General features: G+C 41.3%; 1 protein-coding gene across 11 annotated transcripts in view; it reads left to right on the top strand.

Moving 5' to 3' along the window:
- L3mbtl3 (L3MBTL histone methyl-lysine binding protein 3) overlaps window positions 1-24,938 on the top strand; it is a 107,987-nt gene that overhangs the window by 8,596 nt on the left and 74,453 nt on the right. For 4 of the 11 annotated variants that reach the window (XM_057762344.1, XM_057762343.1, XM_057762346.1 and 1 more), the window contains 5 exons: window positions 12,673-12,790; window positions 19,951-20,062; window positions 20,448-20,522; window positions 22,051-22,210; window positions 23,442-23,577. In XM_057762344.1, coding sequence (XP_057618327.1) covers window positions 12,689-12,790; window positions 19,951-20,062; window positions 20,448-20,522; window positions 22,051-22,210; window positions 23,442-23,577 — 585 coding nt within the window. In that variant the 5' untranslated portion in view covers window positions 12,673-12,688. The remainder of the gene's footprint in view (window positions 1-12,672; window positions 12,791-19,950; window positions 20,063-20,447; window positions 20,523-22,050; window positions 22,211-23,441; window positions 23,578-24,938) is intronic. The other 7 variants (XM_057762352.1, XM_057762351.1, XM_057762350.1 and 4 more) reach the window with 5 other exon arrangements.

The following is a 24,938-nucleotide window of genomic DNA, read 5'->3' as shown; positions in this document are numbered from 1 at the left end:
AACAGGTAGAGACAGGCGGTACCAGGACACATCACCCTGATGGAGAGTTGAACTTGATATGGGGTTGAGGACACCCCATTAGGAATCAAGTAGTTTGGAGGAAGGAAAAGAACATGTCCAAGGACCTTGGCTGAAGTTGGGTGATGTTGGAAAGAGAAGTGGATTGGGGACCATGGAGATGGATAAAGGGCAAAGGCCCCTGCTGCAGAGTGAGGTGGCCTGAGTCTGATCTAGTCAAGGAGGAGAACTAACTCCAGGAGGTTATCCTCTGGTTTCCGCACGGCATGTGTGCTTGTAGGTGAGTGCAGAGACATGTGCGTGCACTCGCACACACATGCATGCACATACACTGTGGGAGAGAAATACGTGTAATTAATTGAAAAAAAAGTGGTTTGGAGTTAGGAGCCTTGGTGGAAGTTAAAAGGGTTGCGTGCACATTATAGGTAATATGGTAAATGCCTTCTCTAATATCCTTCTGTCCCATACGTACCATAAATGTTTTGTGTTCACTCAGCTCGTTTGTGGAGCATCTGTTTTACATAGATCAGTATTGGGGGGTAGTCACGTGATCAGCATCAATGAATGTTATGTCTACTGAGCTGCAGAGCGGCATTCTTTAGCCTCAGTGTGCTCGTAATCTAGAGAGATAAGCTGTGCACATATGGTAGTATACAGACCATGATTGTGAGTGTGCGGTGGAGATTAAGTCACAGGTACACAGGACATCTCTGGATGTGCTGTTACCCACGCTGCTGACCTAGAGATGGATAGAGAGCGCCAGTGCCTTCTCTGCTACTTCCAGTAGTCTCCAACATTTGTGTCATTACCTCTGTTTTTGATACAGTGTTTCACTGTGTAGCCCAAGGCAGCTTTAAGTTCAACTGTAGCTGAGGGAGAGAGAGGTTGGCCTTGAACCCAGAGTACAGCTGCTTCAGCCTCCTGCTGTGTCTCCTACTTTCACTTGTTATTTCCTTTCAAAGTAACTCAGTCCTTAGAGATACTTCATAACTTGTCCAAATCCATTTAGTCCTGTTTGAAAGGGGGAGGATGAAAGAAAATGACAGACAGTATAGGACTGGGACTGTTTTGTTACTTTTAGACTTCTGATTTTCAAACAGCAACTCCTAGAGTTAAAATAAAAACGTATTTCCAGATTAATGTATTTTTTGTGATGTATTGGCTCATATTAATGAACAATAAAGAAGGATTGATGGGAAGAAAATATTTATCTTTTTATCTCAATCTTTAAGTTGAGAATTGAGATTATTGATATTGGGTTATGCTAAAAAGTCTTCTGATAGAAATGACACACAGTATTAGTAACATTGAAGAAGAGCAGAGAGAGGCTGGGATTGTGGTAGAGCATTTGTCTAGCATCTGCGATACTCTGGCTTCAGTCCTCTTTAACACAGGAAAAAGTGGAACCTAAGTTTACTGACACATACTGAAAAGATGATTGTAAAAGAAGAAACTTAAGGGACAACACACACACACACACACACGTGCGCGCAGGAGGGGGAATAGCAAGTAGACGGGTGGGGTGGTGCTGGTGGATAGTAGTGTGGTATCCTAGAGTAAAAATGCAAACACAACCTGGGTTGGAAATATTTCCACAACAGTGCTTCAACTACCGGTGCTAAAGTCTGATCAGAAGGCCGAGTGTATGGTGTGGGAAGGGAGGGGCCCTTTGCCTTCTTCAGGGGTTCAGTGGTACAGTGGCCACACATATCTGCTATGTGAATTGTTCACATCAGACAAGTCTTTAGGGTGGCTTAGAAAACTGTCGTCACAAGTGCTGACTAGAGGGTAATGGATTGTTCAGGTTTGACGGCGTCCCCTCCCACCCCCCACTCCTGCTAAGTGGGACCATACCTTTATATTGTGTTTACTTTTGTGTTTCTAGAATGTTTGAAATAAGGTTGCTTAGCCTGTAAAATCACCTGAGTCTTTCCCCCATCCGTTTCACCATTGACTCCTAGATAGTGAGTGAATTGGAAGGTCTGCATGGCTAATCGCGTCTGGGTGTTAAGTAATCTAAATAATTCAACCTGTTGGTATGGGCTTCCTTTGTGGATGCAGCTTCGCTGCTCAATCTGTGGGTAGGGAGTCTGCCTACAAAGGGTTATCGAGATAAGCCTGGAGGCATGACTTCTGCGAGAGAAAGGAAATCTGGTCAAATCTAATTTATTACTTGCAAAAGAGAGACAGAGTGTAAATGCTTCCATTTTGGTTCTGCGTTCTATAAAAACATGAAGCAGAAAAAAAGAAGATGCTGCTCTTAGCATTTAAAAATTATGAAATGAAATAAAAAGAACAAGGCACTACTTTTAGCTTCTTTTCTTTTAAATCTGAGTTCATGCATATGTAGCACAAGCGTGGAAGTGTCTGTGTCAGGCAGGTTCTTGTTCTTTTCCCGGCCCTTGGATCTCTCTGATGGGTGTAGGATTTCTATTATTGTCGTTCCAGTGTAGTATGTTGATGAGATGGTGGCGCTCTTCCGAGCCTTCTTTGCCCTGCGACGTCTCCTATTCTGTGCATGGAACGTGAGCTCAAAAGCATTTGACGGGAGCTTATTAAATAGGTCTTCAGCCCGTTAATGTCGGTTAATGTGATCTTCACTTTCTGTCTACATTTCTCTTTTCTTTCTTGAAAGACATTTTTCATTTTCTGTTCCTCCTTCAGAGGAAGTAAATAGGTTAGGCCACAGAAGCTCAAACACTTCACCTTCTTGTTACAGGAACGAACTAAGGGGCAGGAAGTTGAGATTTTGTAAAGGTTACCCTGGCGACTACTGCTTTGCATACAGTCTTCATGACAGCACAGGCAGCAAGTCACAGAAATTCTTTGATGCTGTAAATAAGGCTGTTCTCCCTATAATTGACCAGCTGGGCGAGTAGGGGGAGAATGGCAAGAGCTGACCATCCTAATTACGGAATGTATATTTAAATTAAAGGCTTCATAGAGCTTACCTGACTCTTGTGTTTTCCATTGCTCAGGGCCTGTGGATAATAGGAGCCCGATAGCCTCCAGGATCGGTTCTTGATTGTACTAACGTTTCAGTTCTCACATCATAATAATCTAGAGTTCTGTCTGCTCGCAATATGTGAACCCAGGCCCTCGGGGCAGAACTTATCATCTCTCCAGTACAGATCGCAATTCCAATACGTGTGCAACTCAGAGTTCTTATCAGGCCGGGCGAGTAGAATATCAAAGTTTGTGTCTGTCATGCTTGATTTGAAAGGGAAATTTTTCTTTGTAGCAATATGTGTTTGTTGAGAGATGCTTCAAGTGCGAGTTTAAGCTCGCTCTTATCCTTATTGAATAAGCCCATTTAAGAGGTCTGAATTTAACTTCTTTTGATGAGTTCTTCTGATGCTTAAGTGAGGGGAGTTTGTTGGAGCACCAAAGCTATGCTTCTGCCAGGCAGTGAACTAGGTACTTAGCGGCCGCTTTGTCAGCTGGGAATTTTCAGTGGAGAACATGACATGAATGGAGAAGTGTATTTCTTTCTGGTCTTCCCAGTGCTCTCTTCCGCCAGTCTGTTGTTCTATTATTCCCCCCGCCCCCCTCCCAGTATTGATGCTTAAATGCAGTGCCTTACATAGATGATGCAAGCAGTACACCTCTGAGCTGCATCCATAACTCTCTTTTTTGATCGCTCTTTGTGTGTGTGTGTCTGTTTGTCTGTCTGTCTGTCCATAAGTGCATGTGGAGGTCTGAGGACAACCCTTTGTATGTTTCCTCCAGCACCTGACCCCTTTTATCTGAGACAGGGTCTCATTTGCCTGGGACTTTCAGCAGGTACACTAGGCATTTAACCAACCAACAAATCCAAGGGGTTTCCCCTTCCTCTGCCTTCATCTCATCTTGCTGCCTTTCAGCGTGTACCACAGTGTTTTCTAATGTGAGTTCTGGGGATCTGAGCCGAAGTTCTCGTGGTCACAGGACGACCCTGTACAAACCAATCCATCACCCCCCAACGCTAGTTCACCCAGCTGATAAATGTTACACTTACCATTGAGTCTTTCTGAGGGATTTTAAAAATTTGCAAAAAGTTCTCCTTCAAAGCCTTCTTTTTCCTTGTAGGTGATCAGGACTCAGTGCGGGTATTATAATCAGGGGCAATTGCTGTCTTCCTACTCTTCCCTTGGCATCTCTGTGGGCACTCTATGTGCATCCCGGGGTTCATGCAGAGACTCACCCTGTAGTTATTACAGCAGCCCTCTCTGGGTGGAACCCCTCTTATCTCTTTTTTCCCACTACCTTCTCACCGCAATACATATGGTGCTTTCTGTTGCCTTTCTACTCACTCTCTGGAAAGCAGGTTTTACACGTACCGTTGTGGGCACAGAGGAACATTTAATGTTTCCTTAGCATAAATATCACAGAAAGTGAGCTGTGTCCTATAAAACTATGTTCTATAGTGAGGAGTTCAGGGACTCCATGTACTTTGATAAAGAGCCCAAGGCTGAGGGCTGACTGTCTGTGCAGAACACTGAGAGAGCACCCTACATGTGGCTGAGAGACTCCCAGTGTGAGCCTTGCTTCTCCCAAAGGCTGCTAAGAATTTCACTTTTTTAAATCACAAAATCTTTTATGATGAGTAAATGGCTTCCAAAACCGCATCTGGAGGGAGCAATCTTTAGGACTTATTACCTGGCCTGCAGTCTCGTCTTGTTTAAGTACAGTCTGCCCAGTGCAGTGGTACTATGGGGAGTCGTGGGTGATGAGATACGTAGACGCCAGCTTTCCCATCCTCCCTTGACATGTTCTTCTTTGTTATGGCAAGAGAATTGCTTTGGGAAGAGACCAGTAGTCCTTCTAGAGTGTGAAAATGAGGAATTTGGAACAATGAAAGAGTCACTTTAAGACAGTTTTGATATGAAAATTTCATATATGAGTACTCTGTTTACATTATTCCCCCATTTCCTTTCTAACTCCTCATGTTCTCCCACTCTCTTCAAATTCATGACCTTTTAAAAAAAGTATTATTGTTATACACACATAATATATGTGTATATATATATGCACACACATATATAAATGTACACACATCTATATGAATATAATTTGCTGAGTCCATTTAATGTTGTTTTTATGTGTCTGCTTTTAGCGCTGTCTTCTTGGTATTGGTATTGGATAACCAATTAGGAAAGTCATCCCTGGGGAAGGCCGATTCTCCCTCCCTGAGTGTCATTAATTGCCTGTAGTTCCTACTCTAGGGTAGAGCCTTGTGAGATTTCCCCTATCATTTTTCTTTCTCTTTTTTGTGAGTGGGTCTTACTACGTAGACCTATCTATTCTAGAACTTTTGTCAACCAGGCTGGCCTTGAACTCACAAAGATTCAGCTGTCTCTGCCTTCCCTGTGCTGGGATTAAATGCATACATCCCCACATCCAACAGGAATGCTGATTTCTAGGAAACAAAAAACCTTCTTCGGCTAATGATCTTAAAGAAGCACTGGGCTCCTGCCTCTGAGTGTTGCTTTCTTTCATTGTCCTGTGACTCTGTGACACAGTTGTCATGTTGTTTGGTTCGTGGTAATGATTTTAGTGCTTCCGGTTCTGTATATAAGATATTAAGGTATGTCGTCTTCTTAACCAAAGCTTGGAAAGGTAAGTCTATCAACATCAAGCAGTAATATCTCAGACCTCTCGTGTGAATCACACATCTTTAATCATGTTCTCTGAATTTTAATATGATTCTGCTTTGATGTGATGCTTGCCCCATTGTATAACCACTCTGGGCGCACAACCTTCGCATCTCTGGACCTTAATTTTGAAATTGCATCTGTCAAATGAAAAGCTTGAAAGTGCAGCTTCAAAGAAAGCAAGTATAAAATGATTGTGGCTCTTTAACTGATCTTTTGTTTGTTTCCTTGTTTTGTGTTCCTAGGAACTGAATTCAGGGCAGCTGGAATTCTAGGCAAGCAGTACACTGTTGGACTACACCCCAGCCCTTATTTATGGTTTTTGTTTGTTTGTTTAGTTATAAAAGCTCTTTGTTTGTGCTATGTGTGTGCTTACATCTGTGTGCTCACGTGTGCAGGCCACCTGTGTGTGGAGGCAAAAGGTTGACGTCAAATGTCTTTCTTGATCATTCTCAACCTCCTATCTTGAGACAAGGTCTCTGACTTAAACTCTGACTTGACTCTGCTATTCTGTCTAGCCATCTTGCTCTGGGCTTTCCCTGTCCCCTTGCTGAGTGTTAGGATCATTGGTGAAGCATCCTGCCTGGCTGGCATTGATGTGGATGTTGTGGATCTGATCTCTGAGTCTCACTCTTATGTGACAAGGTTTCTTCCACTGAGCTGTGTCCCCAGCCGCTGTCTTTTTGCTCTTGATGAGCACTGACTTGCCATCCCTGTCAATATCAATTTTGGAGAAAACGCTATGAACAGAAATGGCCAGGCTTCACACAATGGTGTACCCAGGTCATCCTTGTTTGTTCCCTTCATCTGCTGGCCCAGACTTCTGGTGAGAGTTGGGCCACTCTTTTGTGTTGTGCTAAGCCACTGAGGTTGTTCTGTTTGTCTTCAGAGGACTGTTATCTTCTCTCCATCTTGTCTCTTCCCTTCACAGTGCTCCAGGCACCTACAGAGGAGCTGCGATTCTCCCCAAGCCTCTCTTTTATCTGCTCATGGCAGAAAGAGCAAACAAGTGGCATGAAAAAAGACTCATGAAGAGCACATATGCCCTGCGTATGTTCAGTCACTGTAAGATGAGTAGATTCAGGACTTTCGTGCGGGCTAGGTCCCAAGCCACCTTCAATCCTCAAAGTAAAAAATAAAAATACGAAATAAATGAAACTGTAGCACCTAAGTTCTGTAAAATCGCTGAAGTAGAACTTAATCCCCCCAGACCCTAGCTGCTCGTCTCACTCGTTATGTGATCGTTAGGGTGTTGAGCACTAACTGAAGTCAGTTTGCACATCTCTTTTACTGATTTCCTTTTGGAACATTAGTCGTTGTGTTCACACAGTGTGTCTGAGTCATTGCGTTTGACATTTCAGACTTCAGTGTATCCGAAACGTCTCTCTTGTGGCCAGGGCCTACGACTTATAACCGTCTCCATATTCTCTTTAGTCCGTCTTCAACACAAGACTCAGCTAGCAGTTAAGTTTGCTCGTTCAGTTTCTTAAAAAGAAACAGGTTTTTTTTTTTTTTGTTTTTTGTTTTTTTCAAAAAAATCCTTTTATTTTGCAGTGTTCGTAGCAGTAAGAATAAGCTCTGTGACTAAGAGCATACCTGGCCCTTGGCCAGGCCTGGCGGTGTGCTCCTGCCCCTCAGCTTTAGAGCAGAAATGATTCAGAGTCACATTTCTGAGGAAGGATAGACTAGTAAATGTCACCAGAGCTTCAGGTGCTGCTCAGGAATGGTGGGAACTGTAAGTGCTGGGGCTGGGGCAGCATCTGGTCGTGCCGTGAAGGAGTGAACCCTGCACTTCTCCCCTCAACCGTCTGTTGTGTGAATACACTTGTACTGACACCTCTCAGTAAGTTACCCAAGAGCTTCCCGGGGCTCCTTTCCTCTTCGCGACTTCTAGACCGTGCTTTCTCCTGTTGATATCAGTAGCAAATATTTTCGTGGGAAGGCATGCCTTTTATAATATACTTTTAAATAAGTATGAAGCAGAATGTGTCATATTTATATCGTGATTTTTGAATGTATTGTTGTAGCATTAGTAGATACACAGAAAACTCAACATGGCTTTTGCTTAGCATCATTACCTGTTTTTGGACGCAGCTAGAGTTCCCAGTTTCTGACAGATCCTTCTAAAAATAGTTGATGTGCATACACAGTGCATCCTCTGTGTTTCTTTTTGTCTTACTCAAAGGGTGGCACACCATTTTTGCACTTTGTTTAAAATTAAACATGTTATCCATGACGTGAATTATTTCTGAATTAGAATGGAGACCTTTTGTGTCATTTTATCCCATGGCATGGAATGGGTTGTAACTCTCTACCCATGATGCACCCATGGATTGTTTCAGGTTTTATCCACACCGAAGTTTAATATTCTAGAAGTAGACTGTCTGAGTTGGAGGATAAGGTCTGGATTATTAGTTCATACCAGATTAGTTTACAGTGACTAGGGAGAGGCCCAGCCTCATCACGTAAAACTTTTGTTTGTTATTTTGTTTGTTTGCTTTGTCCTGGGGATTTTCTACCACTGAGTTAAATCCTCAGCCCCTTAACATGGGGTTTTTGAATATAAGTTACTAACTGGTGCCAGTATTTGCCTACCTTGGAAGTGCTGTATGTCAGTTTCAATCCCAGGACACACATCCCCCCCCCCCCCAAAACAAACAAATGAGAAAATTAAAAAAAAAAATCTGTCTTTATTAGAATCTACTGGAGTAGCTTTATTAACATCTTGTGGGAAAAGTTCACTGACCTGCTAACCTGGAGCTGTCAGAGATTTGTTTACTTGAGAAGCTGAGGTGGTTCATCCAATAGAGAGATGATCTCAAGGGAGGGTCAAGTTGTTCAGCTTTGGTTCAGAGACCAGGAAGTGGTACTAGAGAGAGACAGGAAGTTATTCTGAAGATAGTGCCACATGTCATTTAGTTTGCTGTCTCACTCTACCATAGAAGCTTAGGTCAAGAAGACTGTAATTTAAATGGATAAAGCTGAAATGGGCTATTAACCAAAGGGGCCTTTGGGACTATAATGTGTGGTATTGGTGCCAGCAGTAATCATCCTTTACTTCAGCAAATGCCATCAATTTCTTGATGAGCCATCCATAGTAGTCACTGGCAAAGGCATGCTAGGCAACAATGCCTTGATTATAGTCACGGTCAACAGGTCATATATACTTTCAGGAATCAAAAGCTACTGCCCCATCGGATATCATTAGTGTCGAGGGAGCGTTCACCACAGCTTTTATAGACTGCCAGCTTTTAGAGTTCTTCTAGACACAGATGAGTTCTACTGCTGTGACATTTGTACTTGCATGGCTTTTAGGTAGGGGAAGACTAAACCACCCTGCTTACCTACTGGTTGCCCAGCAGAAGAAAGCGTTTTATCAGAGCATACCACTCTTGCTTCAAAGGGACGTTTAGTTCTGGCTAGTTGTTTGTTTGTTTGTTTGTTTTTTGTCAACCTGACACAAGTTAGAGTTACCTGAGAAGAGGAACCTCAATTAAGAAATCACCTCCAGCTGGCTCGTGGCTTTGATCCCAGCACTGGGGGGTGGGGGTAAGGGGGTGAGACAGGTGGATCTCTATTATGAGTCCAGCCTGGTCTACAAAGTGAGTTCCAGGATAGCCAAGGCTACATAGAGAAAGCTGTCTAGAGAAAAAAAAAAAGATAAAAAATAAAACAAAACAAAAAAAGGGGGAAAAAAAAAAAAAAGAAAACACCTCCACCAGATTGCTTTTAGAACAATTTGTAGGGCATTTTCTTGATTAACGATTGATGTTGGAGGATCCAGCCCACTGGGAGCAGTATCACCCCTGGGCCTGTGGTCTTAGGAGATCTAAGAAAGCAGGTCCTGAGAAGCAAAACAGTAAGCAGCACTCTCTTCCATGGCTTCTGCTTCAGTTCCTGCCTTGAGTTCCTGGCCAGCTGTCCCTCAGTGATGGAGCGTGACTTGAGGGTTGTAAGATAACATAAACCCTCCCCTCCCAAGTTGTTCGTGCTTACGGTGTTTTATTACTGCAATAGAAACCCTGAACAAAGTCTTAATTCATCTAATATCTTCAAAATTTCCCACATAGTTCTCCCCTGGCAATCATATCCTAGTTCCTGTTCTGAGGATTAAGCCTTAGTAATAGTGAGATCCGCTTCTTGTAGTTCACACTGCATACAGTTTGAAATGTCTTCTAGTTGATATTTTATTTAAAGCAAAGGGGGAAGAAAGAATATCGGCACATCTGGAAACTCTCAGTGGAAGAAAGTCTCTCACTCCAAGAAGTAAAGAGTTTTTACATACCATTTAGAAATGCATATGACATGTATTAAAAGACCACACTTTAAAAGTCTTCAGCCTGCTGGCATAGTGGAGCAAGCATGGAATCACAGCACATGGGAGGCTGAGTCAGGGGGATAAGATCGAGGCCAGCCACGGCTTCATTGCAAGTTGTGGTTAGCGTATTACAAAACGAAATTCTGTCTGAAGAGAAAACAAGACACCTTGAACTATTTCTTCTAAGCATGGAAAATTGAGGGTGAAGAATGAGTCATCCAAGACCCTGTCACATCTGGACAGTTCCCTGCACAGCATCAGTTTTATTTGGTCACATGACTCTATTGATTAGTTTAAGACAGATTTCTCGCAATCTTCTCACCTATCCATTTGTGGCTTGTATCACTAAAATATACAGAAGAACTTGCCACTAAAAGGAACATACTCCCTGGTGTGGTGGGACGTACCTGTAATCCTAGGACTTAGCGAGGAGAGACATGAAGACCGTGAGTTCACAGCTAGCAAGACTGTGTCTCAAGAAAAAAAAAAACAGAAAAAACAAAATAAAAGATGGACCAGAGGTGGCTCATTACCACCAGATCTGATGACCTGAGGTTAACCCTCAGAACCCACATGATGGAAGGAGGGAACTGAGTCCTTGCAAGTTATTGTTGGATCTCTACACATGCACACATGCACTGTGGCATGTATATGCCCTGAAATATACACATACAATGAATGAATGAATATACAAAAAGAAAACAAATATTATGTATTAGTATCTATCATCCCACCTTTAAGAAGCAGTAGTAGTGTTTCTTTGATATTATCAGATGACCAGTTGCTCTTCATCTTTCTGTCCAGTAATGTTTTTTAATAATTTAGATTGGACTAGTTTTGTGGATTGGTGCCTTGTGGTTGAGTACCATGTTCTATAAGTGTGCTTTGATCTAAGTTCTGTGTTCAGCCCATTGATTAATATTTCTTCTTTATGTATAAAAGCGAGTTACTACTACTCTGCACAGCAGTGACTTTCAGACGTTTTGGTCTTAAATCTCCTTTATGATTAAAAACTCAAGTAGGTATTTTTTTCTAATAGCCTATGCATATTGATACTGGGTTAAAATAGATTGATTGCTCACTATATATTATATATATATGTATATATATATATATAAACGCAATTTTTATGAAAGAGCAATAAATTATGTAAAATAATAGTAATAAATGCGAGAGAAGTTGCCATAGTTTCAACTTCTGCAAATCTGTCTAACGTCTGGTTTTACAAGGAGATAGCTGGATTCTTACAGCTGCTTCTGCCTTTAGTCTATCCCAGTTGGTTTTTTGGCTGAAGTTTATGAAGAAAGTCTGGATTAATGTAGATACAGGATTGGAAAAGAGAGGAATATTTTGCTAGCTTTTCAGTACTAGTGGAAATCTTTGATATCCGCAGCAGAATTCCATGAAGGGTAGTTTATCTTAAAGGTGGGTTGCTGTACAGTGTACAGTTGAAACCTGAACACTGAGATTTCACCCTGTATTAAAATTTATTGATCTGAGAGTTGTAACGAATCCATGCTCCGGGCTCAGTGTTGTAACATCGTACCTTAGTCATTTGGAGACCATGTCTCCAAAGAACTCTGTAAATCTTCCAAATCTCATCACATCTCATTAAGTACTTTAGGCTTCATTCTCATTTCTGTCACTACCTTTCCATGTTCTTGGCAACATCTTGGCTCTCGGGAAGCTGTCGGGGGTCATAGCAGATGCTTCAACTTAGTCAAACAAACTCGATCTCTTCCTGATAAAAATCACAATCATGTTTGTTGTGTTAGTAGGTCAGACATGTGATTGATAGGTTAATCTAGATGACAGTGAGTAGTGGACTCTTCCCCCTTTTATTTTCCCACCGTCAATGGTATCTTTTAAATCTACATTTTATTTAGTAGTTCCCTTATCTTTGGTTCCACTTTCTGAGGTTATAGTTCTCATAGGGCTCAGTTACTTGAAGTCAACATCTCCTCAAACATATTCAATGGAATTGTCAAGAAACAAACAATCCATCAGTTTTAAATGGTGATCTGCCTAGTGTGAGATCTTAGGCTATCCTGCTTAGGAATGAGTCACCTTTTGGTCCAGTGAGTCCATATTGTTTATACACTATCCACCTCCCCCACTTAGGTACTTGGTGACTTGACTGTCTCAGTTACCAGACTGATTGTCCAGATTCACAGTACTTGTCTTTAAGTACACCTCATTTTGTTTAACACTGAAGCCCAACTGCAAGAGCATTGATGCTGATGACTTGATTATGCCGAAGAGAATTCCTCCGTTTGTTTAAATGAAAAGGTGAAAATTCTCACCTTAATAAGGAAAGAAAATCATGCCAAGTCACTGACAGTTCTTAACATTTTGTAGTGTCTAATTTAGAAGTTAAACTTCCCTGTAAGAATGTATGCTTGGGGGAAAAATGTACGAAACTGGTGGTATAGCTCAGTAGTAGAGCGAGTGTCTCTCCAGCTCTGGTCACAATTTCTGGCACACAGAGTCAAACAGACACATAGTAGAATAGAGCTTGGAGGGTCCCAGACATGCCAGCAAGTGCTCTACCAGTGCTCAGCCCCATTAGGAATACTTTCCAAGCAGTTGTTTGTAGATGGATGAATCAAGAAAATAATGTCATTAAAAGAAACAAGTAGTAATGATCACTAAATCAAATTGATGTGCATGTGAAGTATTTACGTTCCCTTATTCCTCTTCAAGGTTAAAAAAGTAAATCATGACTGAATCTGCATCTAGCACAAGTGGTCAAGAGTTTGATGTGTTCAGTGTTATGGACTGGAAGGATGGAGTTGGTACCTTACCAGGAAGTGACTTAAAGGTGGGTTTTCTTTATCATGTATGAATTATAATTTGTGTGTGTATCTGTGTGTGAGCTTATTTTACAGTGACTACATACATAAAATAAGAACTCAAACCATTAAATATAATGTTATGGCTTTATACAGTATGTGGTCTTCTGCAGTAAATTGGTAAGATAATGTGAAATATTGATAGATTGTCAGTTGGGTTAGGGGACTGAGGAATATTTTTTAGAATGTTCTTAGTTTAAGAAAATCAATCAATGGCTCTGAGGAGGATCATCTATCTTATCTGTTTTGATTCTATTATGATGCTGGCCAATATATATGGAAATGGCAGACCTAGAATGTCTAGCATTTTGAATATTTTAGTAATAGCTTTGGAGCTTTGAGTGGGTCCTAGTGTTTTTATATTAAACGGGATAAAATAATATGAAAATTTTGAGTCAGTAGGACTATTCACTGCCTTTAAATTATTTATACTATGAATATAAGTTTTTGTATAATCACTTTTTCAGCAGCTAGTTCTTTTTATAAGTCAGCCTGTGATCTTATAGAAAGGGCTCTTCATGGGGTTCAGTCTCCCCATGATATATATGTGCTAGTCCACTATGTGTCTCCACTCTTCATGGGGTTCAGTCTGCTCACGATACATGTGCTGTTCATCACTGTCCCCATTCTTCATGGGGTTCTGTCTGCCCACTGTATAAGTGCTGCCCACCCCATGTCTCCTGCCCCCACTGAGTCGACAGTAGGACCACCTGCTGCTCTATGAAATGTAGTTCTGCGAGCTCAAACTGCCCCCACTTCTCATTTCTAATTTGGTTTAGCTGTGTTCCTATCTCTGGGACCTTGAACCTGTCTGTGGCCTTTTAGACTTTGTGTTTGTACTCAGTCATTTAGGTGTTTAAACTTCCTGTCCCTCTTAACAGGCTGTCACTTAGTCTGTCTCTGTAATACTTGATGTTCTGTGCTGTCTCAAATAGGAAAATTTTACTCCTGACTTAGGCTTCTTGAAATCTAATCCTTTTGATGGCTGCTTGACAAATATCTTAGCCAAGTCCCTGCTCTCACTTATCCTCAGGGGTACAATTTAAACATCTGCCTGCCGTTGGAAAAATGTTTGAGATTTTGGTTGGCTTAGCTTTAATTAAGTACAAAGTGCCAGTGAGTTTAAGGAAACAAAACTATTGCAGCGAGGTTTAGTGAAATCCGGAGGAAGTTTTTTTTTTTTTTGTTATTGTTTTTGTTTTTTAAGTGGTTATCAAAACATAGCCAGAGGTTTTTAATTCTAGTGTTCTTTTGTACCATAGGAAACTATAGTCTAAAGTAATGTATGGTATACTTTAACTAAAAAAGATCACAGATGTGCTTAATGTGTTAAGTGGAAATGTTTGAGGAAGTAGGAGAGCTAATTTCCTCGTCTGAACATTACATATTATAGGTGTATATGGAAATAGCCTATGGTACTCATAAACGTGCACACATATGATGAATCCACTTAAAATTATTAAAAAGAAGAAATTTTCAGTTTTAGTTTTATGTGATCATGAGTCATGGAATAAGTTAGTTCTTCTGGGTCAAAATTGCTCTGCAGTAAAATAAATAAATGCAAGAGCAAATAGGAATTGAATGGCTCTGACATTCTGCAAGAATCTGACTAAGTAATGGATATAGAAGGCTGAAACAATACTATTCCTCAAGCTCTGATAATGTGAATCATATATCAGCCATGTGAACTTTGCCAAATTATTTAAAATCAGAGAGTAGAGAGGTATTTCAACACCTAAGAGCATGTACTACTTTTGTAAGGTACTCTAGTTTGGTTAGGCCTCACAAGGCCTGTAAGGCCAGTTCCAGGGGATCCAACCAGTGTTCTGGGTTCCAAGGAGACTTGCTCTCGCAGCCTCCTGATTCCAGCTACATACACATAATTAATAATAAAATAAGCCTTATGACTGATTACTTAAAATCTTTACATTTTATAAGCTTTATCTGGAAAAAATTGGGGGTTGTTAGGACCCATAAGATCCACAACTTTAGAAAGGATTGAGAAAGAATGTAAATAATTACTTAGTGTGTGCATTTTCTGACTTGGCAATAAATTATGAAAACTGTCTTTTTCTGTTATTTCATGTGCATATTATTCTTGTGCATTTTCACTGTATAATGGTGACATTTATAACTTTCTTTTAGTTAGCTTTTGGTAATAAAGGGGAGTTTCCATCCCTAAGAAATCTGGTTTGCTTTAAAGTTTTCTAAGCAGTGGGTTTTGGAAATTAACCTATTATTTTTATTAAGATAATCAGGTAATTAAGTCATTTAGGGTATTATAATCAAGGTTATTTGATATGACTTTTACACTGATGTAATTACTGGGGTAATTGCTATGTGTCCAATCTACTTCATGAGCAGTAGACTGTTTGATACCTCATTTTCACAAATAATTTTAAGAGTTTGGGAGATGACTTAGTGGAAGATCACAGAGTTTAGAGAAAGGCCTTTTTTCAAGGGGGGGAGTGACAAAGCAGGACATAGACGTTCTCCTAGCCTCTGTATTGTATGTATGGTGTGTGCACCAGAATGTGTGTGCGTATAACACTCACCTCCACCTCTCTCTATCTCTCTGTGTCTTTATCCCACGCACAATGTTTTATTTATTACCCCTTTAATTGAAGATTCACAGCCCATCTATTGGGTAACGGTTTCCTCTGAGATTTGGACATTTAGTCATCCTACAGAAGAATTCCTTAAACAGGAAGTTAAACAACTCTAATAGCTTCAGGAAGTCCCTGAAACTGAACAGATTCACTCGGCCTCTCCCTGCCAGAATAAACAACAGAATAAAGCAGAGAGTCTCTCTCCAGAGAGAAGTGTCAGGCTGCAAAGAAAATTCTCAGACAGGCTGAGCTGCAAAGAATCGGAGCAGAACAGCTGACTGGAAGAATCAGAAACCAGCAGACCCTCCTGGAAGAGGTTTAGCTCAACAAAGGCACCTGGAAAGACACTCTCCATCCTGATGAGTTGCGTGCAGGCTGGATAGTGTACTCTAGGTTCCTAGCTCTGTGCACTGCCACCCATGCTGGGGTAGGCTCTGGTGATACAGCTGTCTGAGTCATCTTTGCTTCTGAAAGTAACCCCAATTTAAAAAAAAAAAAAAATTTTTTTTTTGTTCACCAAGTTGAACTTTGATAGTATCAGTACTTTGGTTTGTTGTGGGCTCCCTATCTGGGATGAGTAGATGTGTACATTGAGACTCCCTAGGAAAAGTTTTGTCATACGACATCGTCTCATTGACTATATTTTGTAGTGTCTCTTACATCCCAATCTCAGTTGTTTAAGAGGTTGAGAAAACAATTTTCTCCTAAACTAAAATGTTAACACTTTGAATAATTCATAAAATTGGCTTCCTCACGTCATGCTGAGAACTTCGCCTTACCCAGGCTGCTGCTTTTAAATGGTTTCTGTGTTTACGGGCATGTGGATTTCCGAACAGTTGGTACCTAAGTTATCCAACTGAAGTTTGTCCAGCTGGTACAGCCTGGCCTCATAGGCAGAGGTCAACTTCCCGTTGTACAAACAGGCTTTATGTTCTGTGGATTTTGCCATCCCGAAAGAACTTTCCTTTGTGCCGGTCTCATGGTTGCTGGCTAATTTCATTGTCATTTTTCTGGTTAAACTTTTCGAGCAGCTGCCATTATCCGAATTTGAGCTCCTGAAGGCTTTTGGATTTCTGGCCCCCACTTTTCTCTGGTCCCACATCTCCTTTTACCTCAGTGCCTCTTTGCCCCACTCCCCCCATCTTTGGCATAATTTCCTCACTTGTCACTGGTATGTTCAGCCCTCCCACACTGGGCCAATTAACTGTAATTATTTGAGATAAAGCACAAACATCTTTTTGGGTGTAGAAGTGAGAGAAATAGGAAATTAACCCCCTGAGGGGGCACCTTACCTGCGCTGTGTTTTATCCTTTCACAGCCCCTGCTGTCTGCCTTGTCAGTTGACACATGGGGAAACTGAGACCCCTTTGCCCAAATCAGTTGTTGCAGCTCTGAGGCGGAGGAGACAGTGGTGCTGTTGAAACAGACTCTTAACACTAGTACAACATTGTCTAAAGACAGTGTTCTCGAATTAACAGACACAAGGAAAAGTGTGCACAGTTAGAGACAGAAGCTTTCTTCAACAGCAGGGACCAGGAAGCCCTTTGAAAATCAGGTGTTCTTTGAGTTGAAAATGTGCTCTTTGTGAAGACTTCTTGGAAGGTTCAGGGGAAGAGAGAGAGCAGAGCAAGCTTTCCAGAGGCAGAGCCCCTTCCGGGCAAAGTGTTCAAACGACACTATTCTCAAAAAGATTGTGGTCATTGTCACAGCTTTTCTGCCTAGACAAGCTTCAGAAATTTTACCGTTACCTAATTTGTTCTTTGAAAATACAAATAAACTTTTAGTAGAGCGACGTCCCCAGCTTGACTGTGGAGAGGCAACTAAGTGGCAGTAGGAAGGTACCTGGCAGGGCTTCCCAGGCCCGAGTACCTGAGGTTCTCTACCTGAATTTCTAATGGCGTCTTAAACATTTCTTCAGAAAGAATTAGTCCTCTGAGTCAGAAGGAGTTAGTCTCCCAGAGTCCCTCAGTAAAACGCAGATGCTCCCCTGAGAGCGATAGCATCTTATCTGGCAAGAATAATTGCTCCTCATCAGAGAGCAAGATCTGCTACGGCAATGCAGAAGCCAGCTGTAAATCCAGCCCTTCGTAATGCATGGCTTCGCCTTGTCTCGCTAAATATTTGAAATAGTTTAGTGACCGAAAAATCTGTGCCCTTAAAGTGCATTGGTAACTGGGATTCAGGTTTCATCATCAAAAGTAATAAAGTGGAAATCATAACCTCCAGAGTGTCTTTTAGTGATCTGTTATTAAAGAGACCCCCAAAAGAAGAAAAAAAGGCTTTTGACGCTAGAAGGAAAAATAAAGAGTAGACAATTAAAGTGGCTCAGGCTAAGCCAAAAAAACAAAACTTTGCCACCCTGCAGATATCTGAGGCACCTGGATAGATTCATATGTAGTAAAAGCTGCCGTGCCAACTGTATGTTTGTCTTGCTTAATGCTTAATGAATTACTTTTGTAAAGTTTATGATTTCATATTTTCAGTTGGAGAATAGGACACTTGAGTTTTGTGTCCTGCCAGAGTCAATCATAAAATCATTGAAGACCCAGGTGCTCAATTGGGGAAAAAAGGCAATGCATCCATCTTTCTGGAATCCTGTCTTCGGAGGTCCAGTTCCGCCAGCACACTCGTTCTTCCTAACATTTCTCTTCACTCGTCATGCCAGGGAAGACACACAATCCAAGTGGAGAAGCCATGGGGACATTTAATTCCTCTGTCTTTTTTTTCTGTAGTCCTGGTTTCACAAGCGTCCGCATAACTTCATTTTACATCTGTGTAGTGCATCAGTCTTTGGAGTCCACCGTCGGTCTGTGGCTTCAGGCTGTTCACGGTGTCACCAGGTGACACTACAGGTCTGTTTGTATTTAGACTATCAGTTATGGCAGTTAATGTTAGCAGAAGGAGAAGATGGCGAAGATGAAATGTTGCATTTGTAGAGATAGGACCTTTTAACTTTAAAGGGGTTTGCGTCAGACCCTTAGGAGTGTCGGGCCTGCACTTCTCTCTCACCCAGAGGTCTGTTCTGGTGTCCTTTCTCAGGCGATTATAATACACGGTGGTTTCCAGTGTGTCAGCCATTACAATCCTTTCTGCGTACTCTAAATGTCTGGTGCTGTTTCTTACATTTCACGTTTGTCAAGTGAGCGTACATTAGCCTAGATAGCAAGTCATGGGAGCAGAATTACTCATCGTAAGTGAATCATCATTTGCGCCTATTAAAAATTGGAACTCAGAATTGATTTTTGTATCACATTCTTTAATATCATTAAATAATGATCTCAGTAGCATGTTCTATCTGCTCTTGCCCAGTAGATGGTACTGTCAGCCTTATTTTGAACAGTTGCTAGTGAAGTTTTTTTTTTTTTGAACCTTAAGGTTTTTTTCTTTCTTTTTCACGTTATTACTTTTAGTTCTTGTCCATAAAATTAACTTTTACCCCTTTCTAAGCTGACATGGATACTAGGTATGCCACACTCATTGCTTGTGAATTTGTACTCAGGATATATAATAGGAGAAACGTCACATTCCTGGACTTTTTCCGTTCATTCAGTCTAGAAGTATGTAATAATTTTATAGAGTGAGTGTGGGAAAAACATATAGCAGAATGAAAGATCCGAAACATTTTATTGTTCTTTCAAATCTGAGCTTTCCACTCTTCTTTCTCCTGCTAACACCTGCGTGTCCTGACTGTCATTCTGTCCGATGGAAACTAGGGGTGAGGGAAACATTTAGGTCCATGAGTTCTGGAGTCTGAGAAAGAGCAGGATCTCTGCCATGGTATAGTAGCAGCGATGAAGCCTTCTGTTTAAACATAAGCGGCTTAATGCAGAGACCGCTCTTTCAGCTGCTGCCGCGAGACAGAGGAAGGACTAGGGGAGAGGCTCCATGACCTTCCTCCTCAGTGATGCCGTGCCATGTTGCAGGCTGGTTCAGTTCTTGCAGTTCTTTCTCTGCTGTCTCCCTTTGGGACTGAACTTCATGGAGAATTTTTGAGGGTGGTGAGGGAAGTGTGGCGCTGGGGAGGGACTATCTCATGGTTTGTGCATTTTCATCTTGGCATAGAAGGAGGAAGGTGACAGGCCATTATAGCCTCCTCTTTGAATTAGGTCACCTTTAGTGAGCTGAATCGATTTCTGGGGGTAGGGGAGGAGCGGGGAAGAGACTTTTCCTTTAGTGGCTTTCCTAAGTAAACAGGAGTATTAAATAAATAAAAATGGTAGTAAAAATGTGTCTGAGAGGACAAATAGAAGTGCACAGCTGTGGTGACACCCACTCAGCTGTAGTGACACCCACTCCTTTCTGCACAGCCATAGTGACACCCACTCCTTCGGACTAGTCTTCCTCAGTCCAAACTTCATAAAACAGAAGGGCTTATTGTTACTGAAAAGCCTACCCAAGAGAGACTGTTTAACTCTGCACGTGTGGTTAATTTGCTTAAAGACTGTGTGTCAGTCATGAACTAAATCATGCCCCGAGGAATTTTGTAAATGTCGTTTTCTTTCTTCCATGTTGATTGCCAGTTTAGGGTGAATGAATTCGGAGCTTTGGAGGTTATCACCGATGAAAGTGAGATGGATAGTGTCAAGAAAGCAACTGCCACCACCACGTGGATGGTCCCAACTGCTCAAGAGGGTAAGGCCGGCCCACCCGCTGCTGATGTCTTCTCGCTGAGTGATTTAAAATCAGTCTGCCCAAGTTTTTAGAAGAGGGCCAAACTCTGAAAGCCCCGGATTACTTTTGTGTCTTGTGTCCCTATGTAAATTTTTGTAATGGAGTAGACAGGAGCCAACTTCTACATTTTAAAAGAATTATACGCTGTCTTATTTCTAACGCCAGATCTGTAATAGCCTGAGATTCGTTGTAAATGATCGAGTAAACCCAAGTTGCTAATGGCCTACCTAGGTGATTTAGCCAAAAGGCCTGGCACTTTTGGTTTTTTTGTTTTTTGTTTTCTCATCTACTCCAATGGTTATAACTAACACCTATATGCTGACGACTCCAAAATCTATATCTCCAGCCCCGACCTCTCCCCCGAGCTCCAGGCCCGTATTTCCACCTGCCTACTGGACATCTCCACCTGGATGTCCCACAGGTACCTCAAACTCCACATATCTGAAACGCAACTCATTTTCTTTTTCTTTCTCCCTTCCCCTAAACTTACTCTTTCCTCCGTAACCCATGTCAGCTGACGGTAGCGCCATCTCCCCGGTGCATAATCAAGATGTCTAGGAGTCATCCTGCCTTTGTCCCTCCACTTCCTGTTCCTTAATGCTCTTGGTTTTTGGTCCCTAAATAAGTCTCAGATCTGGACTTTCCTATTTTCAGTGCCACTGCCTTAATGTAGGCCTCTAACTCTCCCTGAAACTACTGCAGAAGTCTCTTAAATAATCACCGCTTCTAACTCACCCCTTTCCAGTTTATCCTGCACTCTGAAGTCAGTGGAACTTGTGTAGACTGCTCACCTGCTACTTGGCTAATGTCTCTCTGCCACCCCAGCGAAGCCTTCAAGGATCTGGTGGCCTGCATCCACCTGATTGCTCTGTCTACCCATTCTATCCCTTTCTCTGTGTGTTGTGCTCTGGCCCTTTGAGCAGCTCGGACCTACATGTCATTTTCCCAAATTGTTGTATGATTTCTGCTTCCCTGCCTTTGTTCATGCTGGTTTTGTTTTGTTTTTGTCTTTTTATGGCTCAAATGCTGTTTCTTTCTTTGTTTTGCTTTGGCCTTTAAAACCCTGTTGAAGTGCTGTGTCAGAAACTCCCTCCTGCCTGACCTTACCCCTGGCTGAAAAAAATCGAGTCTTCCTCTGCCGCCCTAGAACTAGTACTTCTATGAACTTCTATGACTGCATGCATCCCACATGATTAGAAGGCCTGGGCTTCTTGTATGGCTTCTCTTCTAGACTGTGAGCTGTCTTGGGCGAGTGTACTGACATAATCAGTGTCCAGCATAAATTGGTGCCTCATAAATGTTTGCTGAATGACTCAGGCAGAAGGAAATGGTAGTTCCTAAATGACTCGGATACTTATGACCCAGGAGATCAGTTACATTAAAATTACATGTGTTAATTTAGTCAATTAAATAAAAAGTCACTCATCAAAATGTTATAAACGTGAAGTAACTTAGATGACCCTTTTAGCTGTACCAAGATTCACCTATAGATTAGAGCTTTTAGACCAATAATATTATCTGAAATTCAGTAACTAATGAAATTCTTTTCTTTTTTTGAACTCTGTAGGAAAAGCCGAAGTCTTGTGTGAATTTTTTTGTTTATCCTTTTTGGATATTTGTTGTTGAGATAGGTCTCACTAGGCCAAGAAAGCCTCAAACTCAAAGAAATCTGACTGCCTCTGCCTCTCAAAGGGTGAGATTAAAGATTAAAGACACCACACCTGACCCTCTGTCTAGATTTTTTTAAAAAACAAAATAACCAGAGTGATTTGACTGATTTTTTTCTGCCAAACTTAGCCTCCATCCCCAACTTTATAGTTCAATAACTGATTCATTCAACAAACATCCTTTATTGTGTCGCTAACAAAATTAGTAGAAGAGAAAGTTTACACATGCTTCGAAGTGCCTGCTGACATGATTTTAATTTCTCCTCCTTTTTCATCTTCTAGTCTTTTCAGAGAAGACTGGGGTACCATTCAGGTTGAAGGATCAATCAAAAGCAGATGGGCTTCAGTATTGTGAGAACTGTTGTCAGTACGGCAATGGCGATGAGTGTCTTTCTGGAGGAAACTATTGTAGCCAGAACTGTGCTCGGCACGTCAAGGACAAGTAGGTTTCCTTCCCTTTTGTCTGTGAAATCGGCAGAGACTTCCAGAGCATAGTGTCTGAGAAGCCGAGGGTTAAATGTGCTGTAGGACATCTGTGCCCCTCTTGGACCTGTTTGCTCGACTTTCTCTCTGGTAACAGAGGACCCTTGACCCCTGCATTGGATTGAGTGCCTTCTCTAGAAAGTCCGTTCTAGTAATGCTGTTCTGTCTCTGTAATCCACCACTGTTAACCACTAATTTGATTGTTTCCAGTAAAGAGTGCTTAGGTGTTCCTGACCTATGCGCACATTTGGATGGTACTGATATTTATAACAACACACTTGTTTACTTCCACATAGGAAACCAAAGTCCCCCGTAGAAATGTCCATAGTAGATAATGTAATAATCCCTTGTAGGATGACCTCAATGGACATACAGTAAGTGATGTACAACCTCCCCATCTGGGGACTATCTAATAAACTGCAGCTTAGGAGCAAAAGGTGTGTTTCTTGAGTATAACATAGGACAAAATAAGTGACATTTATTTTTTAATTTAATCTTTAAAAATCTCTTATGTGCGTGTTTTATCTACATGTAAATCTATGCACCATACGCATACCTCAGAGGCCGAAAGAGGACATCAGTTTCCCCTAGAACTATAGTTACAGGCAGTTGTGAGCTGTCATGTGTGGGTGCTGGGAATTGAACCTGGCTCCTCCTGAAGAGCAATCAGTAGTGCCCTTAGCCACTGAAGCTTGTCTCCATTGACTTTTGTGTTTCAGTGGAGATTCCCTCATATCATATTTAATATAGAAACTCCTGATTGTTTTGTATTGGCAAAGGGATTCTTTGCAGATTTATAATTGGCCTTTTCTACTGGATTTGACAATCTTAAAATTACTAGTTTCTTTGTTTCAAATTGCCTCGGAAACATATATCTCAACAAAATTGATTATTTTATTATTAGGAGAGACAAGTAATTATAAACCCATTAGAATCCATTTTACGTACATTGATATTTCCCTTTTGAAGTTAATATATAAAATAATTTTCAGTTTTTACCCAGAAAGATCTATAAAACATGATTTTAAATGTTCCCTAAACATACTATTTGCTAATGCCTGTGGATTTCTTTTAGTAATTATATGTTTCCTTTAAAGAGGAATTTTTTAAAATAATTCTGCATCAATAATCAACATGTAGGTATTTGATAGGTATTGTTTTCTGTCACTGTTTTGGGCTTATAAACACAGCAGAGATCAGAAGGAAGAAAGAGATGGAGGTGAAGACAACGAGGACGAGGATCCCAAGTGTAGTCGGAAGAAAAAACCAAAATTATCTCTGAAAGCTGACTCCAAGGAGGATGGAGAAGAGAGAGATGACGAAATGGTCAGTAGCCCTTATGTGCCCATTCAGAGACGAGGGCAGTCATCTTGCGGGGGGTCTAGTTACCAGATCTGTTCTGGAGTCAAGCGCTTGAATTAGTTAATGCTACTTTCAGGGACTACTTATGTCAGGGGATTTCTTGCCATTTCGTGCCTCACTGTCATCATCTAAAAATGAGAATAATAAGTAACAGTGTCTCTCCTTCAATATTCAGAAGTCAGATGTTCTGAAATTTATTACTGGGATGAGAGGCAACAATCAAACCTTAAGTTTTGTGGATGGATTTCGAATTCTCTTACCAGCAAAATGCCAATACAACTTTGGTAAATTGCGGATAGATCTTATAAATTATGTGAGTGGATAGAGAATGACATGTAGCTATCAAGTGTGCCTAGGGGGGAAAATCATTCAAAATATGTTAATTGAAATGTAACTACTTTCACCCTAATGTGGGTATTAGTAGTTTTCCAGGAACAGAGAGACCTTTGAGGTCTTGAAACATTTTATCCAAGATGAGTTAATGAGCAGTTGTTATCTATTAGACACTACTCAATGAACTGGGAGTATGGAAATGAGTAAGAAATGTAGTGGGACTAAGGTCCTTCTTCATGAAGACATTGTGTTCCGGCTAAAGAGGCATGATAATCAAGCAAAAAGAACCAGAGAGATACCAGTTTATCCCAAGTACTATGCTGGCATTTAAAGTAGAAAATTCAATTAGGATTGGCTGACTGGTGAAAATTGGGTTTTGGTGGGGAGGGTGCCTCAAAAGACAGGAGCACAATTGTGTACAGTGAGCAGGAATCGGCTGTGTGCATTTAGCTCTTCACATAATACAACTTCCGAGGGAGAAGACCTGAAGCGAGCATAGTTGTAGCACATTCTGTTGGAGGGCACCCACAGAAGTCCCTAAGGTGCATGGAAGATTAGGGACGAGTGGGATGAGGAAGCTGAGGGTAGTGTGACTTGGGTTAGGTCAAATTGATGGCTTACTGAGTATAGGGGGAAGACACTGGGAAGTTAGAGGCAAGGAGATGCTGTGGTTTGATTTGTTCTTTGCTTGACTAGTTTTCTGTGACCTATGTAAGCAGGAGTAGAGTCAGGGAAACCAGTTAGATATTCTAGGTCAGAGGGCCATGTAAGATATAAGTTAGGTGATTTTGTTAGCTTTAGGGTTGTGAGGATATATAAGAAACGGGAAGAGTCGGGGATTCTATGAATCGTAGATTCCTGGATTGGATAAACGCCTGGAACGTGAAGGCAAGAGTAAAGACTCAGGAGGTCTTTGGGTGTGCAGAGTTTCTTGTGCTTCTTACCTACGCATCTTGAAGTCATTAGCTAGAGATGGAGGGTTAAATACTTAG

This window comes from Chionomys nivalis, chromosome 2 (genome assembly GCF_950005125.1).
Source record: "Chionomys nivalis chromosome 2, mChiNiv1.1, whole genome shotgun sequence".
Lineage (NCBI taxonomy): Eukaryota > Metazoa > Chordata > Mammalia > Rodentia > Cricetidae > Chionomys > Chionomys nivalis.
The sequence above is the reverse complement of the archived record's forward strand: the minus strand, read 5'-3'. Positions and strand labels throughout refer to the sequence as shown.